This window comes from Lontra canadensis, unplaced genomic scaffold, assembly GCF_010015895.1.
Source record: "Lontra canadensis isolate GAN:19392208 unplaced genomic scaffold, GSC_riverotter_1.0 scaffold40, whole genome shotgun sequence".
Taxonomy (NCBI): Eukaryota; Metazoa; Chordata; class Mammalia; order Carnivora; family Mustelidae; genus Lontra; species Lontra canadensis.
The window spans coordinates 17,669,366-17,682,932 of NW_022631034.1; the positions used below are offsets into that span (position 1 = coordinate 17,669,366).

The window sequence follows — 13,567 nt, forward strand, 5'->3', positions numbered from 1 at the left end:
GCCCCCATCAGGCTCTCTGCTCAGCATGGGGGCTGACTTCTCCCTCTTCCTCTGCCTGCCACTACTCCCCCCACTTGTGTGCTCACTCTGTCAAAAAATAAATAAAATCTTAAATAAAATAAAAAGACTGTTTATCAAAATAAACAAACCCCAAATCTCTCAAACAGAACAAAACACTTCTTAAAAAAATTGAAACAAAACTAGAATTTGCCATTATTTTGGCCTGTTCCTAATTTGCCAATGTTTGACCTTGGACGAAGAGCAACATGCTGACCAAAGATGTTAAATCACCTCATGAAAAGGTGTGCTCACCACGAAAAGACATGGAGACAACTTACGTTTCATAGTGCTTAGGCTACATATGATTCCAACCATGTGACATTCTGGAAAAAAACAGTGCAGAAACAATAAAAGATCAGTGGCTGCCAGGGCTGGAAGGGGAAGGGAAGAGGAAGAGATGAGTAAGTGGAACAAAGGACATTTTTAGGGCAGTAAAACTAAATAGTATGATATTACACTGGTGGATACATGACTTTACGCATTTATTAAAACCTATAGAACCAGGGTGCCTGAATGGCTCTGTCAGTTGTGTCCGACTCTTGATTTCGGCTCGGGTCACAATCTCAAGGTCATGAGACTGAGCCATGCATCTGGCTCCATGCTCAGTGGGGAGTCTGCTGGAGGATTCTCTCCCTCTGCCTCTCTCTGTGCTAGCACACGCACTATCTAAATAAATATATAAAATCTTAAACAAACAAATCTGTAGAACTGCACAGCACAGAGTGAATCCTAATGTAAACTATTAACTTTTGTTAATAAGGTTTCATCAATTCTAACAAATGTACCACACTAATGCAAGATGTGAAATGGAAAACAGAGGAAGAGGGGGTAAATGGGAACACTGTATTTTCCGCTCAATTTTTCTACCTAAAACCATGCTAAAAAATAAAGTCTATTAATTAAGATAGAGTTTTAAAAGTAAGCTCACAACTGTTTTTCTATGAAGTGATAATATGGCACCTGTAAAAAGTAGCTTTTTCATTCCTGCATTCACGAACCTGTCAGTCTGACCTTCTAGTTTATATTCAGCAAGAGGTGGTTTTCAGTGTTTAAAGGAAAAAAAAATTTTGACTCCATAGGATTCAGAAAACCCAAAAGGCTAAGTTTCTTAAAACCTTAATTTTATTGTCTGTATAGTTAACAGTCTGAAAGAGAACTCAGTGTTATAAACTATAAATGTAAGTGATACAGCATATCTAAATTCTTTTTGATTTTGAGTAAAATCTATTTAAGGTAAACACATATAAAATTTATTTTATTTATTTATTTTTCTAAAGACTTTATTTATTTGACAGACAGAGATCATAAGTAGGCAGAGAGGCAGGCAGGCAGAGAGAGGGGGGGAAGCAGGCTCCTGCTGAGCAGAGAGCCCCATGCAGGGGCTAGATCCCAGGACCCTGGGACCATGACCTGAGCCGAAGGCAGAGGCTTAACCCACTGAGCCACCCAAGTGCTCCTCAAATTTTATTTTATTAATGAAATGAAAAGCCTGCTTCTGCTTTTTAACGAGACTTCTTTTAATGTAATGCCACTATTTTCTTATGCCTCACTAAAGGTGAAACATGCTTCCCATAATCTTTAGAAAATGTTACACTACAAAAAAACCACTCAGGCTTGAAAAAAATTTATCTGAAGAATATGCCAATATTCTTCATGACTGATAAAGGCATCAGTCTATCCTGGAATGCAACTTGATTTCACAACTTGAAGTAATGTTTCTGTAAAAATTGGCACATATAAAAAAGCATTTTAGGTATTTACTTCCTATTGAAATACCTGAAACTTCCAAAAAAAATAGCACTATAATTGAAAAACTTCTATTGTTAAAAGCATATCTCCATCTCTGCTTTTTAAAAGTAATGAAAATATATGAGACATATATCAGGAAATAGGCAGAATTATAATTTAAACAAAAACAATGACAGCATAAAATTTATAAAGGTGTAAAATTAGCCAAACTCTGTTATAATAAAAAGACACATCAGGCTAATGGCCCACTTGTTCCAAAAAGTATTAAAGACAGAACTGGCACATAGATATACACATGCAACATTTTGCCCTAGTTCTTGCAACTTGTACAGTGGTCCTCATTTTAAAAGATAATGAAAAGTACAGAAAACTATTTTTAAAATCTCACCAAATTACATGCCATCGTGGGCTTTTGCCGAGACTTTTCTGTAGGAATGAAAAAGCAAAGGTTGTGAAAATCCTAAGAAAACAGTATTGATTAGTAAGGTTAATAAGAAATGTATATTGGCAAACTGAGATCCTAGGTGGCTCAAACTCCCTTAGATGTTCCTCTGCATCAGAGGGGGACTCTGTAAGTGTCTCTAAGCCTAAGAGACTGGGAGATTCTTTTCAGTACACTAGCAGTTTTTCTGTTAGTGATTGGATTTTATTACCATATAGATGTAGCTTAACCTGCAAATTTACTGCTGAATAGTTGGAAAAGACTATGAGACTGTGAAAATTTTAGTACAATTGCACTGAGACATTATTCCCAGCCTTAGACTCTATTCTCAAATAGAGAAATGTTCCCTATTAAAGTTAGTCTTTACATAAAAAATTAAAGTTAGTCTTTCACATAAAAAACGTGAAAACACTCGACACCTCAAAAATGCAAAGAATAGAAAACACTGAAAAGCACATGATCAACATGATTTTCTTTAGCTATCTCAAAGTATGCTTCTTTTGTCCTAAAAAAAGTCTAATTACAAAGTATGCTTCCATTGCATTTTAAAAGACGTATATCAAATGTTGTCATTACAGCAATTTTATAAAAAGACTGATACACTTTCAAATATTTTTTGTTGTTATTAAAAAAAATAAATGGCTGTAAACTGTCATTGATGGGAAACAGCACGTGATCTCAAGGGAAGAAACATCTCACTAGAGTTTCCACAAGTTCCTTCTTCTTCTAACTGCAGCTCTGGTGGCAAAGGAGGAGCCCCAGGGTCCCCAGGTCTGGGAAGTGTAGTTGAAGAGAAGGTGGGATTTTCAGTTCTGCCAACTTCGAGAACAGGCAAATTCAGAGAAGACTCAGTAGAAAAAAAGGGGGCGGTGCTGGATTCTCCTTCAGGATGGTATATGACAGTGGATGCTCTCAGTTTTTCAGAGAAATTACTCTCATCTGAATTTGATCTAGAGAAGTTGTTTGTGGCTCCACCTGGGAAAGGCTCACAGCTGCTACATTTCAGTCCTACAATAAAATTATTTAGATGTAAATGAAAAAAGTAACTTAAAAAATTGAGCCCATACCCATCTTGTAAGTTTTTAAAGATTACAAGCTAGTTACCACACAACCACGATTTAAAGAGCAATTTATAAATTCTGCCACAATCCATTTCACGTTTCATTTACTTTTACCAACAACTATGAAGTATATATTATGTTTATTTCCTAGATAAGGAAATAGTCTTAAGAAAACTAAATGACATGCTATAATTCACATTTAATTTGTATCCTTATACGCTTAACCACTGAATGACCTGGAAAAAATTAAGTAGCCTCTAAAATTTTTCATAAAATAAGAAAAGCTGTCACAACTAATATTCTTTAGCATTCTGGCACAAAATGTATTAACCAATAAAAAAAACAAACTTTAAACAGAGCATATGCTAAAATTCTGAGTTAATTAATATCAATTATGGATTCTTGAATCACAGGGTGTTAGAAGTAGGGGGGATTTCAGAGGTCCCCTGGGATAGCTTCTACTAGTAAAGACGAAAAAATAGAGACCCCAAAGTTAAGTAATGCCCAACATTCCAGAACTACCTCATGGGAAAGCGAGAACTATAACCCAGGTCTCCTCTTCACATCAAATAATGTCCTGGTTCTCAACTTAACACTTTACTTAAATGACAATGGTTGCTCTGATCAAAGAATTTTACCACATCCAATGGGTATAGCTAATAATTAGCCTCAGGGTGAAAGAATAAACACACACAGAAATTTTATCTTCCTGTTAGTCTTAACAAATATTTAACTTAACCGTCTGGAAACACAGATCCTCCTGAATTGACAAATTTTACGTCAAATCTATGATGTCTATAAAGTACATTTATATGTCACTTTTCCCCCACTAGCTCTTCAACTTCACAATACATTCGGCATTTCTGTTCCATGCTATAGAAACTTTTTTCTAAAATATGGCTTAGGAGAGGAGACTTCTAATGTGCCCCAATATGGACTTACAGAATTTCTTAAGGGCAGAGCCCTAGATTACTCTTCTCTATATCCTGAGTGCCTAGAACAGCTGGAGGACAGCTATATCACCTGCACATTTATTTATTTAAGTGTGCTACAGAAAGGCACAGGGAGAGAGAGAGATGGGGTTCGTGGGGAGAGGAGATTTAAATAGTGCAGGCAATTCTCTGTGTTATTTCAATTACTGATGTGTGCTCCAGGGTGAGGGAGAAACACAAGAAGTGAATTTGCTATGCCATTTATCAATTTCCATTCCCACACCACTCTCCTCATGCCAGACTGAGTGTGACTCTAGTGTTTAAGGTTATGGATAACTTATAGGACATGACTCTTACAAGCATATCCCAACCACTTCATTCTGTGATCAACTGGTGGAAGAAGAACTATCAGAGCTGGACTTAAATACTTTCCCTATATATTGTTCTTCATGTGTGATGTGCATTTTCAGGGGTTACTTCTGAATAGATCGATCTTACATTCTGCAGACTTCAGAAGTAAACGCATGTGTATACCTGGATTTTCTTGAAGTTTTGTATAAATGGTATTGTTAAATGAATATAAAAACAGAACACTGAGTGATAATCCATTCTTCCAATGAAATGACATAAGGTAAAAAAAAATGTAAATCAAACATAATTCTGAAGCTGAAACTTTTTGAATAAAAACAAAACAATCATTTCTGGGTTTTTTTGTTTTGCATTTTACTTTTAAAAGCATTGTCGCATTTAAATGAATTCTTGGACACCAACATATCTTACCTTTCAGATGTTCTAGTTTTATATTTCTAAGTTTCAGCACTTCATCTGTAATCTTCTGAATCAGGAAGTTCTGTGTTTTTTCTCGCCGAATAGATTCAACCAGTGTATCCAGTCCTTTGGGGTTTTCTTGTAAGTAGTCTAACAATTTTCCAGCCCTTTTTCTACTTGATGTTCGGCAAGAAATTTCTTCAGTGTCTTCTCTGCTGAGTATTTTTTTTGCACGTAGATGATCAAAATGTCTCTCAGCTATGATTTTTTCACACAGGTATACACGCAGATTTTCTAATGCCTAAAAGACAAAACTGTGCTTCAGTGTTTGTTTGTTTTTTTTTCAACACTTGAGGAAATCACATAGGTGACTGATTATTAGTTAGAAATCTTAACTGGTGGGAGAAAACATACTGAAGTCAGGAGGCCCAGGTCTACTAAAATCCATGTTATTAAGACAAGCGCCAAATAAACAGAAGTAGGTCCTAAATTAAACATTCCTTGCAGCTTCTGTCTTGCTTTAATTTAATCTCACCTTCACAGCTATAAACCAAGACCGGGCTATTATGAGGAGGAAACTGGCTGAATCTAGAGGGCCTGTGTCTGTGGACATAGGGAGGTATGCTCAGGGCCTCCATCTTCAGGGGTAAGGATGAGAGCAGAGGCTTCCATGTTAGTTACCATTGAACAAGGAATCCAGGATTAGTCAGGACCAAAGAGGATAACTCAGTGAGGCCTCATAATTTATAACTTTCTCACGTTTGTAAATTTTCCACTTTCCTGGAGTAACACCATAAGAGTTTCTATCCTAGAGTAAGAGTGTCTTTCCTAGAGTAAAACCGTAAGAGTCCACAATGTGTCTATCTTTGGAGTCAGTTGGAAAGACTATACCCTAACTCCGTGAGTTAGCTGGTAGAAGGCAAGCGGGCACGGGACTGGGGGAGTATGCTAGAAAAATAGTGAATGTTGGACGAAATTAAAGAAATGAAGAAAAGGAAATCACAGAAAACAGGCTGAGATCTGAGCAGTACCTCAGGGAACTTAAGTAGCAGAAAGCTGATGTGGGGCCCAATAAATAACATTAATAATTTGATGCCAGCGACTGTATTCTAGCTCTTCTTGCATTTACTAGATATGTGATCTTGGGTAAGTAACTTAACTCCTCCATGCCTCAGTTTCCTCATCTGAGTATTATGAGGAATAAAATAATAAATGTAAAGTACTTAGAAAAGTGCCTGGTACATAATAAGTCGTCAACAAATGTTATGACTAATTTGACTTACATTTATCATGAACGAGCTAGCTAAAGGCAATGGAAGATCTTGCAAGTATCCCAGTACATGGTGGCAGGAAAGTAGGCTGGGTGAAGGGTTCCCATAGTTCTCAGTCCACTGAACTTCCACGTTCATTTATTTATTCACACAGCAAACATTTCAAATATCTAAACACCTAATATGCCAAGTGCTGAGCATACAAAGATGAATAAGACTTGAATCCTGTACATAAAGGGCACATGGTCTAGTTGGAGAGTAGTATCAAACACAAGCCAATAATTATAAGATAATGTGGTATGACCCAGAAAACAAACACAAAAACAAAAACAAAAACAACCCACAAGCACTGAGGAAGCACAGAGTAAACAACTAAGCATACCTCCATGATACGGGAAATTTACAGAGGCTATATTTGTAGCATGAAGGTGCACAGAGGAGAATATGAACAAGTCTGGGGGTAGTTGGGATGCAGGGCGCACATGAAACAGTGGTAAGAAACTGAGCTGAAAAGGAAACAGGCTGGATTATGGAAGAATTTTTATAATATGTTGAGGAACATACAATTCACTGTAGCCACAAGAGTCATCAAAGGCTTATAAATAAGAAGCAATTAAAAAACTTATGCAGAGGACTTGGGGGAGCAAGAACTGGGAGAACTGTAAGGAGACTGCTGCAATATTTTCCATAACCCATGCTGAGTGCACGAATTTAAGCTGTGCGGATGGAGAGACAGAATAGATTTCAAAGCTGAACTCCCCGAAAAAAACCTCTTCTGTTGTCATCTCTATGACTTATATGCTAATGATCGCCAAGATTGTGGATGTGATCACGACTTTCTAGACTTAGCTCAAAGACACTTCAAATTCAACTTGTCCAAAACCAAATTTGTTATCTTTGCCTGTCCTCTTCCTCTGATATTCTTAACTCATTGGGTAGTACCACCGTCCATCCAATCATGCAATAAACCTACCACTCATCCTCCACTTCCTCGCTTTTGCTCACTTGCCACATCTGATCACCCACCCACCAAATCCTGTCAATTTACCCCTTACATTTATCTAATCTGCCCCTTTACTTCATTTCTATTATTAGCATTGCCTTAGCTCAGGTCTTCATCAGATGTTGCATGGACTATTAACAAACAAGACACCTAGTTGTACCTCCTATTTCTTTCTTCCTGCTCAAATTTCTCCTTCACACATCTATTAGATCTTCCAAATTTTCAAGAGAAAATGGAAATCTGGAGTGTTACGTGAATTCTGCTAATATTGAAATGTTGTCAGTGAATTTTGTAAAAATTTAAAACTTGGTTTTATTTCACTAACTTAGAAGATAAAGTCCTTCCCTTCGGCAGAACAGTTGAGAGGTCAGGAGTGGCGTGCTGGATCAGGCCAACGTCAGTTCAGATCTTAAATCTGCCATATATTCCTATAAGAGCTGGGACAAGTAACCTAAGCTTTGGGTTATTTATAAAATAGTGATAAACAACCTGCAGGACTGCTGGAAGGTCTAAGTAGGACAATGAATATGATGACTTGAGACAGTCTCTGATACATAGTAAGTACTCAATAAATAACAGCTGTTTGATCATGGGAGACAGGGTACTCTGTAATATAGATCCTGCCTACCTCTGGAGCTTAATCTATCACCCCCTCTACCTGTCCTGATACTTTATGTTCTACCTAAAAACTGCTGTCCGTCACTCCCTAGTTCTCTGTGTTATTATTTTTTCTCTTTTCATACCCCAAGTCCCTATTTATCATTTATGATGTGGCACAGTGGCCACCTCCTTTAGGAAGCTTTGCTTAAACTCTCCAGAAGGAGTTAGGCACCCCTCTCCTCTGTCCTCACGGCACCCTGTGCATTTATTTCACTTGTCTATATACCACTACTCCGCTTCTTATCTCCCAATTCACTTCTACTCTGTGTCACTACTCTTTTCAGCTACCAATAACCTCCTCACTGTCAAATCTCATACTTGTTAGTCTTCATCTTACCTCTCAGCGGCATGGACACAGCTGACCACTCACTCCTTCCTTGAAATACTGCTTTCTTGTTCTATATGAATACTACATTCCCCTGGCTTTATTCCCACCTTTGAGGCTATAACCTTTCACTTTTTAAAACTCCCCTACGATCTCCCTTTTCCCTTCTAGCTCTCAACTTCCAAGGTGAACTCATTCAATCCTACACTTGTATTTCTAGCTCAGATCTTGCTGATCTTCAGACTTGTAGGTCTAATTGCTGATTTGACATTTTTACTTACCAGTCTGATCTTTCTCAACTTAATCCATCACCAAGTCCTATCATTTCTATTTCAAAAATGCATCCGGAATTTGCTTGTTCCATCTATTTCCACTGCTTTCACCCTGATCCAAATCACCATCAGCTCTCAACTATATAAATTCCAACAATCTCCTCACTGGTTTCCCTCTTTTTCTTTTTCAATCTCTCTCTCTCTTTTTTTTAAAGATTTTATTTATTTATTTGACACGGAGAGAAAGAGTGAAAGAGAGAGCGCAGGCAGAGGGAGAAGCAGGCTCCCTCCTGAGCTAGGAGCCCCACGCAGGGCTCAATCCCAGGACCCTGGGATCATGACCTGAGCCAAAGGCAGCAGCTTAACCAATTGAGCCACCCAGGTGCCCCTTGGTTTCCCTCTTCTTACTTTTGCTCTCCTAAGTCCATACAATAGGTAGAGGAATTAAAAATATAACATAATTCTTCAATTCTACACTTGGGGAGAAAAAATCCTAACGCTTTATTGCCATCTGTAAGACCCTTCAGGAACTGGCTGTAGCTCACCTTCATAACTTCATCCCAGGGCACTCTCTGCCTGTGTTTCCAATTTCCCCAAGTCACCAAGGTCTTGCCTGTTTTAGGTCCTTTGCAAATTCTATTTTGCCTACAATATTATTTCCCCAGTTCTGTCATATTCTTCAGCAACCAGTTTAAAAGTAACCTTCCCTGACCATCCTATGTCAAGTAGATTTCCCCTGCTACGTCTCAGTGCCTGTCTCCTTTATAGTACTCACCATAATTTGTAATTATATATTTGTTTTCAACCTTAATGACCTGTATGTCTGAAGCAGGCAAAAACCAGGCATGTTTTGTTCAACTCTGTATATCCTGCACTTAGCAGAGTGTCAAGTAGATAGTTTCAGATGAATGGAAAATTCACTGCACTTATACTGTAATTTGAAATTATTAATTCATGTCCGTCTACCTCCTCCCAAGAAATCAAGCTCTTTTCAAACTGGGATTGTGTCTTAGTCTTTAATTTTTGACCTGTTAGAATCATGCATGCCTCACAGCAGCGTGTAATCCTTATTTATGAAACTGAACAAAATTCAACTCAAAAGATGAGGTAAACAACTAGAGGGGATGGGGGGAGAGCATAGTGAAAAAGTGGGACTTTCTAGGAGGATGGGTGGTGGTGGTATACTATCCATCAAGACAGAGAATACTGCCACGGACAGTAAGCCGCTTTGGGGAAGGGATGATAAAAGGTTCAGTTTTTGACAAGACAAGGAGTGTGTAGAATACAAAAATGGATTTCCAGTAGATATTTGGAAATAAGGACCTAGAGTTGACAAAGAAGGGAGTCCAAATACATTTATGATAATTTTAAAGCCTTCTGAGGTCATCAACCATTTTGAAAATAGCATGAAAAAAGTTTTTAAGGAAAAAAATGTGCACATACTTTTTTTTCCATAGACCTCCTGAAATCCACTTGTGATTCCCCAAGGTTATGAATTTCTGATACAGCTGTAAATTGAAATCATGGAGATGGATAATATCAATGAACTGATAGGAAAAAAATGAAAAAAGACCTGGAAGACACTTCACAACTGTGTCTGTGTACAGGTTTTATATTTATGCTCACCTCTAACCTTTCACAGCCGTTTGTTATCAGCTGCAAAATGGGAATGACAATTATTTCCCTTAGAGGCTGCTATAAAGACTAAATGGGAACACTGCAATTTGTGTGACAAAGAATCTGGAACACCACAGGTCCACTGGCACAAATCTTATATAAGACAACATTCATATATTCTATGGTAGTTATCAATGTCCCAGTATTATCTCAAATAGACTATAAAGAAGAGGCCAGATTGTCCTTTTTTTGTATCTTTCTAGACCCAAGAAGAGTACTTTCCATAAACTAAGTGCTCCACAAAAATCTGCTGAATGAGGAAGCTAAGGCACAAATCCCAGTCATACCCAGCCAGTTTCCTTTTACTAAGGAGTCACGCCAATTGTAATTATGTAATCATGAGTACAGTGTACTAAACTTTTCAAGGTAGGGAAAGGGGAAAATTTTAAGGTAAATGAACATTTTAAAAGTATGCTGTCTTGTCCAGTTCATAAATATGATTCTGTATAAGCACTAAAGTGTTAAACTGGAACTCATTTTCTGTTGAATTTGTGTGTTTAATTGGAAATGACATGAAGTTATTTCAGTGGTACCCATATAGGTCTCATTCAGCAAAACAAGTAATTAAAAGCAAAAGAAACAAGAAATACCTTAACAAGCAAGTGTTAAGTATCAAGATTTGGGCAGTTTTGCAGCGTCCAAGCAAAAGACCCTAATTTCGGTACTGAATATTTTCAGCATTTACCTGTAAATTAATTTTTGGCTACACGCCCCCCCACCCCCCAATTTAAATATGTGGGCGTTTGCTTACTAGGGGAATTCCAGGTTGTGCTTTCAGCTGTTGAGCTTCCCCCAACCCCCCTTATAAAAAGAGTTTCACATATTTGCTCCACTGCTTGGGATCCTTTAACTGGTCCAGCTTTCGCTCCAGGTTGAGCCATCAGCCTAAGGATTCTGGCTCAAGATGAACCTGGGCAGTCGATTCCCAACAACGCCGCTCCACAGCGCAGTGGGGGTAAAAATCACCAGTGAAGAGCCGGCAAGAAGCTGACTGCGAAGAAACGCTCCAGTGGATAAGGCTTCAGGAATTCAAGCCCTGTTTTTAGCGATTTTAAACGTGGATTAACAGGTCACGAGGGGTCACTGCCACTAAAGTCCCTCGGGTGCCGTCCTGCGGTGCCTGGACCTTCCGCTTCTTCCACCTGAAGCCTCCTCTTCCGACTCGGACTCCCACTCCGGGTTTCCGCTTTCCTCGCCCTCCGGGCCGCAGCCTGCCCCAGCCCACCCTCGACCCCCGGCCCTGGACGGCGCCTGGGCAAGGTGGTGCTACTCACGTCCTTCTTCACTTCTGTCAGGTCCTCCTCGGTGAGGGACGGCGCGGTGGGCTCCATGGCGGAGGAAGGAGTAAGTGCTTCTTCCGGGTCCGGGAGCTCCGGCAACACCGCCCGGCCAGGCTGGGGACTTGGGCCTGCGGGTGAAGGGGGAGAAGGGCAGGCGGGACGGGTCGAGAGGAAGAGAACTTGCCCTTCGATAACAGAGGGGCGCAGGAATGAAACTGCAGAGCTTCCGGCTCCGCCTCTGGGGCCGAGGGCGCCGCAGACCTAGCCGTCCCAAAGCCAGGTTCGGTGCAGCGTTCCTTCCTCTCCCGGACACTTAGGCGCAGGCTCCGCCCCCCGACGAACCGGGGCCAGTCTTAGAACCCGCCCCATCTCAGAGGGAGCCAATCGGTGACGGCCCGTGGGCCAAGCCTGTCCCTGCCCCCCGGCCGGATCCTTTCAGGAGTGGCTCCGCCCACAGCCCTCACGCGGCATTTGCGAGGAGCAGCAGGTAGGCCTCCCAGTCAGGACTCGTTTCCGTGGGTGTGGCCTGAGCTCCTTCGCAGGCTGCTCACGGGTGGAGGCGGGTCTCAACCTGTCAGTATATCTGGGTTCCGCCCCTTTTCCCAGACCCTGCCCTACAATTTCCGGGTGCTGCGCTAACTCACTGAGTTGTTAGGCTATTTGCTCGCGTGCAGGTACCAGCGCGTGTACACACGAGGCACACACGCCGCTCAATTACAATATTAAAGAAATTTTTGTGAGAAAAAACACCTATAATCCGCACGTTTTAATACCTAATTTAACGTCTGCATACTTTTTTGGTCACTTTTTCATAATCCTGTTTCCTTATTTGTTCATCTGTGTGATGAAAATACGTCTAGCTTACACCTCTCACAAGGCTGCTGTGAGAATCAAATGATACTATATATGTAAGGTTCTTAGAGGTACTTGGCACACAGTATGAACTCAATTTATTATCTTGTATGACTCAAACATTTATTGAGTCCTTACTAATATGTCCTAGCTATCTTATCCTGGAAGTTCTATTTTTATGGGGGGAGACTGATGAACAGACAACTATTTCCAGAATGGTATCTAACTCTTGATAGAGGTGTATACAAAACAGCATGAATAATGAATAATGTGGGTGAGAAATTCAAAACACAGCCTGGGCACAAGACATGTTTGGACAACATGATAAATAAACTGGATGGTATCTGAAGTGTTGACAGAAATGATAAGAGGAACAAAGACAAACTTGGGAATGCCAACTTTTTTTTTTTTTTAAAGAAAACTCTACACCCAACGTGAGGCTCAAACTCACAACCGAGTATCAAGAGTTCTACGCTCTACCCCCTGAGTCAGCCAGTTGGACACCTCTTGGGAACTCTAACATTTAAAGGAAAGGGAAAGCAAAAGAACCAGAAAAGAACAATGTTGCCAAAGTCACATCAATGTAGTTTTGATCAGGTTGCATCATACGCTTCTAACATTTACATTACATCATATGTCTTTTCCTATGTTGATACACAGTACGAGTCCAGTTTTTTCTGATTGCTTAATCTTCCCTCATCTTGGTATAACCCAATTTACTTAACCATTATGCTTTCATTTCACAAATATTTACAGAATGCCAACTATGTACCAGACACGGTTCTATGTGCTGAGGAAAGAGCTATGAACAAAATAGATAAAAATTCCTTTCTGTCTGGAGTTTAAATTCTAGCATACATGTGTTTTGGAGCAGGGCCGATAGACATTTGGAAAATGATATGTAAAGTTATTATGTTAGAAGATAATAAATGCTAAGAGAAAATACAAAACAAGAAAGTAGGAAGAAGGTATATAGAATCTTAACATTAAAATGTTTTGATTTAAGTATAATTAAAGTACAGTGTTCTATTAGTTTCAGATGTACAGTATAATGATTTAACAATTCTGTACATTACTCAGCACTCAGTGCTGGAGTGGTAACATTTAAATCAGGGTGGTTAGTGAGGATCTCACAGAGAAGGGGAGATTTAAGTTACCACTTGAAGGAAATGAAGGAATGAGTCATGTGGACATACAGAGAAAAAACATTAGGAG

At 39.5% G+C, this 13,567-nt stretch overlaps 1 protein-coding gene across 1 annotated transcript; it reads right to left on the reverse strand.

Annotated features, from left to right (window-relative positions):
* Window positions 1-1,855: 1,855 nt before the first annotated feature.
* BCL10 (BCL10 immune signaling adaptor) lies at window positions 1,856-11,823 on the reverse strand. The gene is made up of 3 exons (XM_032870281.1): window positions 11,495-11,823; window positions 5,025-5,313; window positions 1,856-3,259 (listed from the first exon to the last, which is right to left on the reverse strand). The coding sequence occupies exons 1-3, from the start codon at window positions 11,549-11,551 to the stop codon at window positions 2,904-2,906; spliced, it is 702 nt and encodes a 233-aa protein (XP_032726172.1). The 5' UTR covers window positions 11,552-11,823; the 3' UTR covers window positions 1,856-2,903.
* Window positions 11,824-13,567: the final 1,744 nt, after the last annotated feature.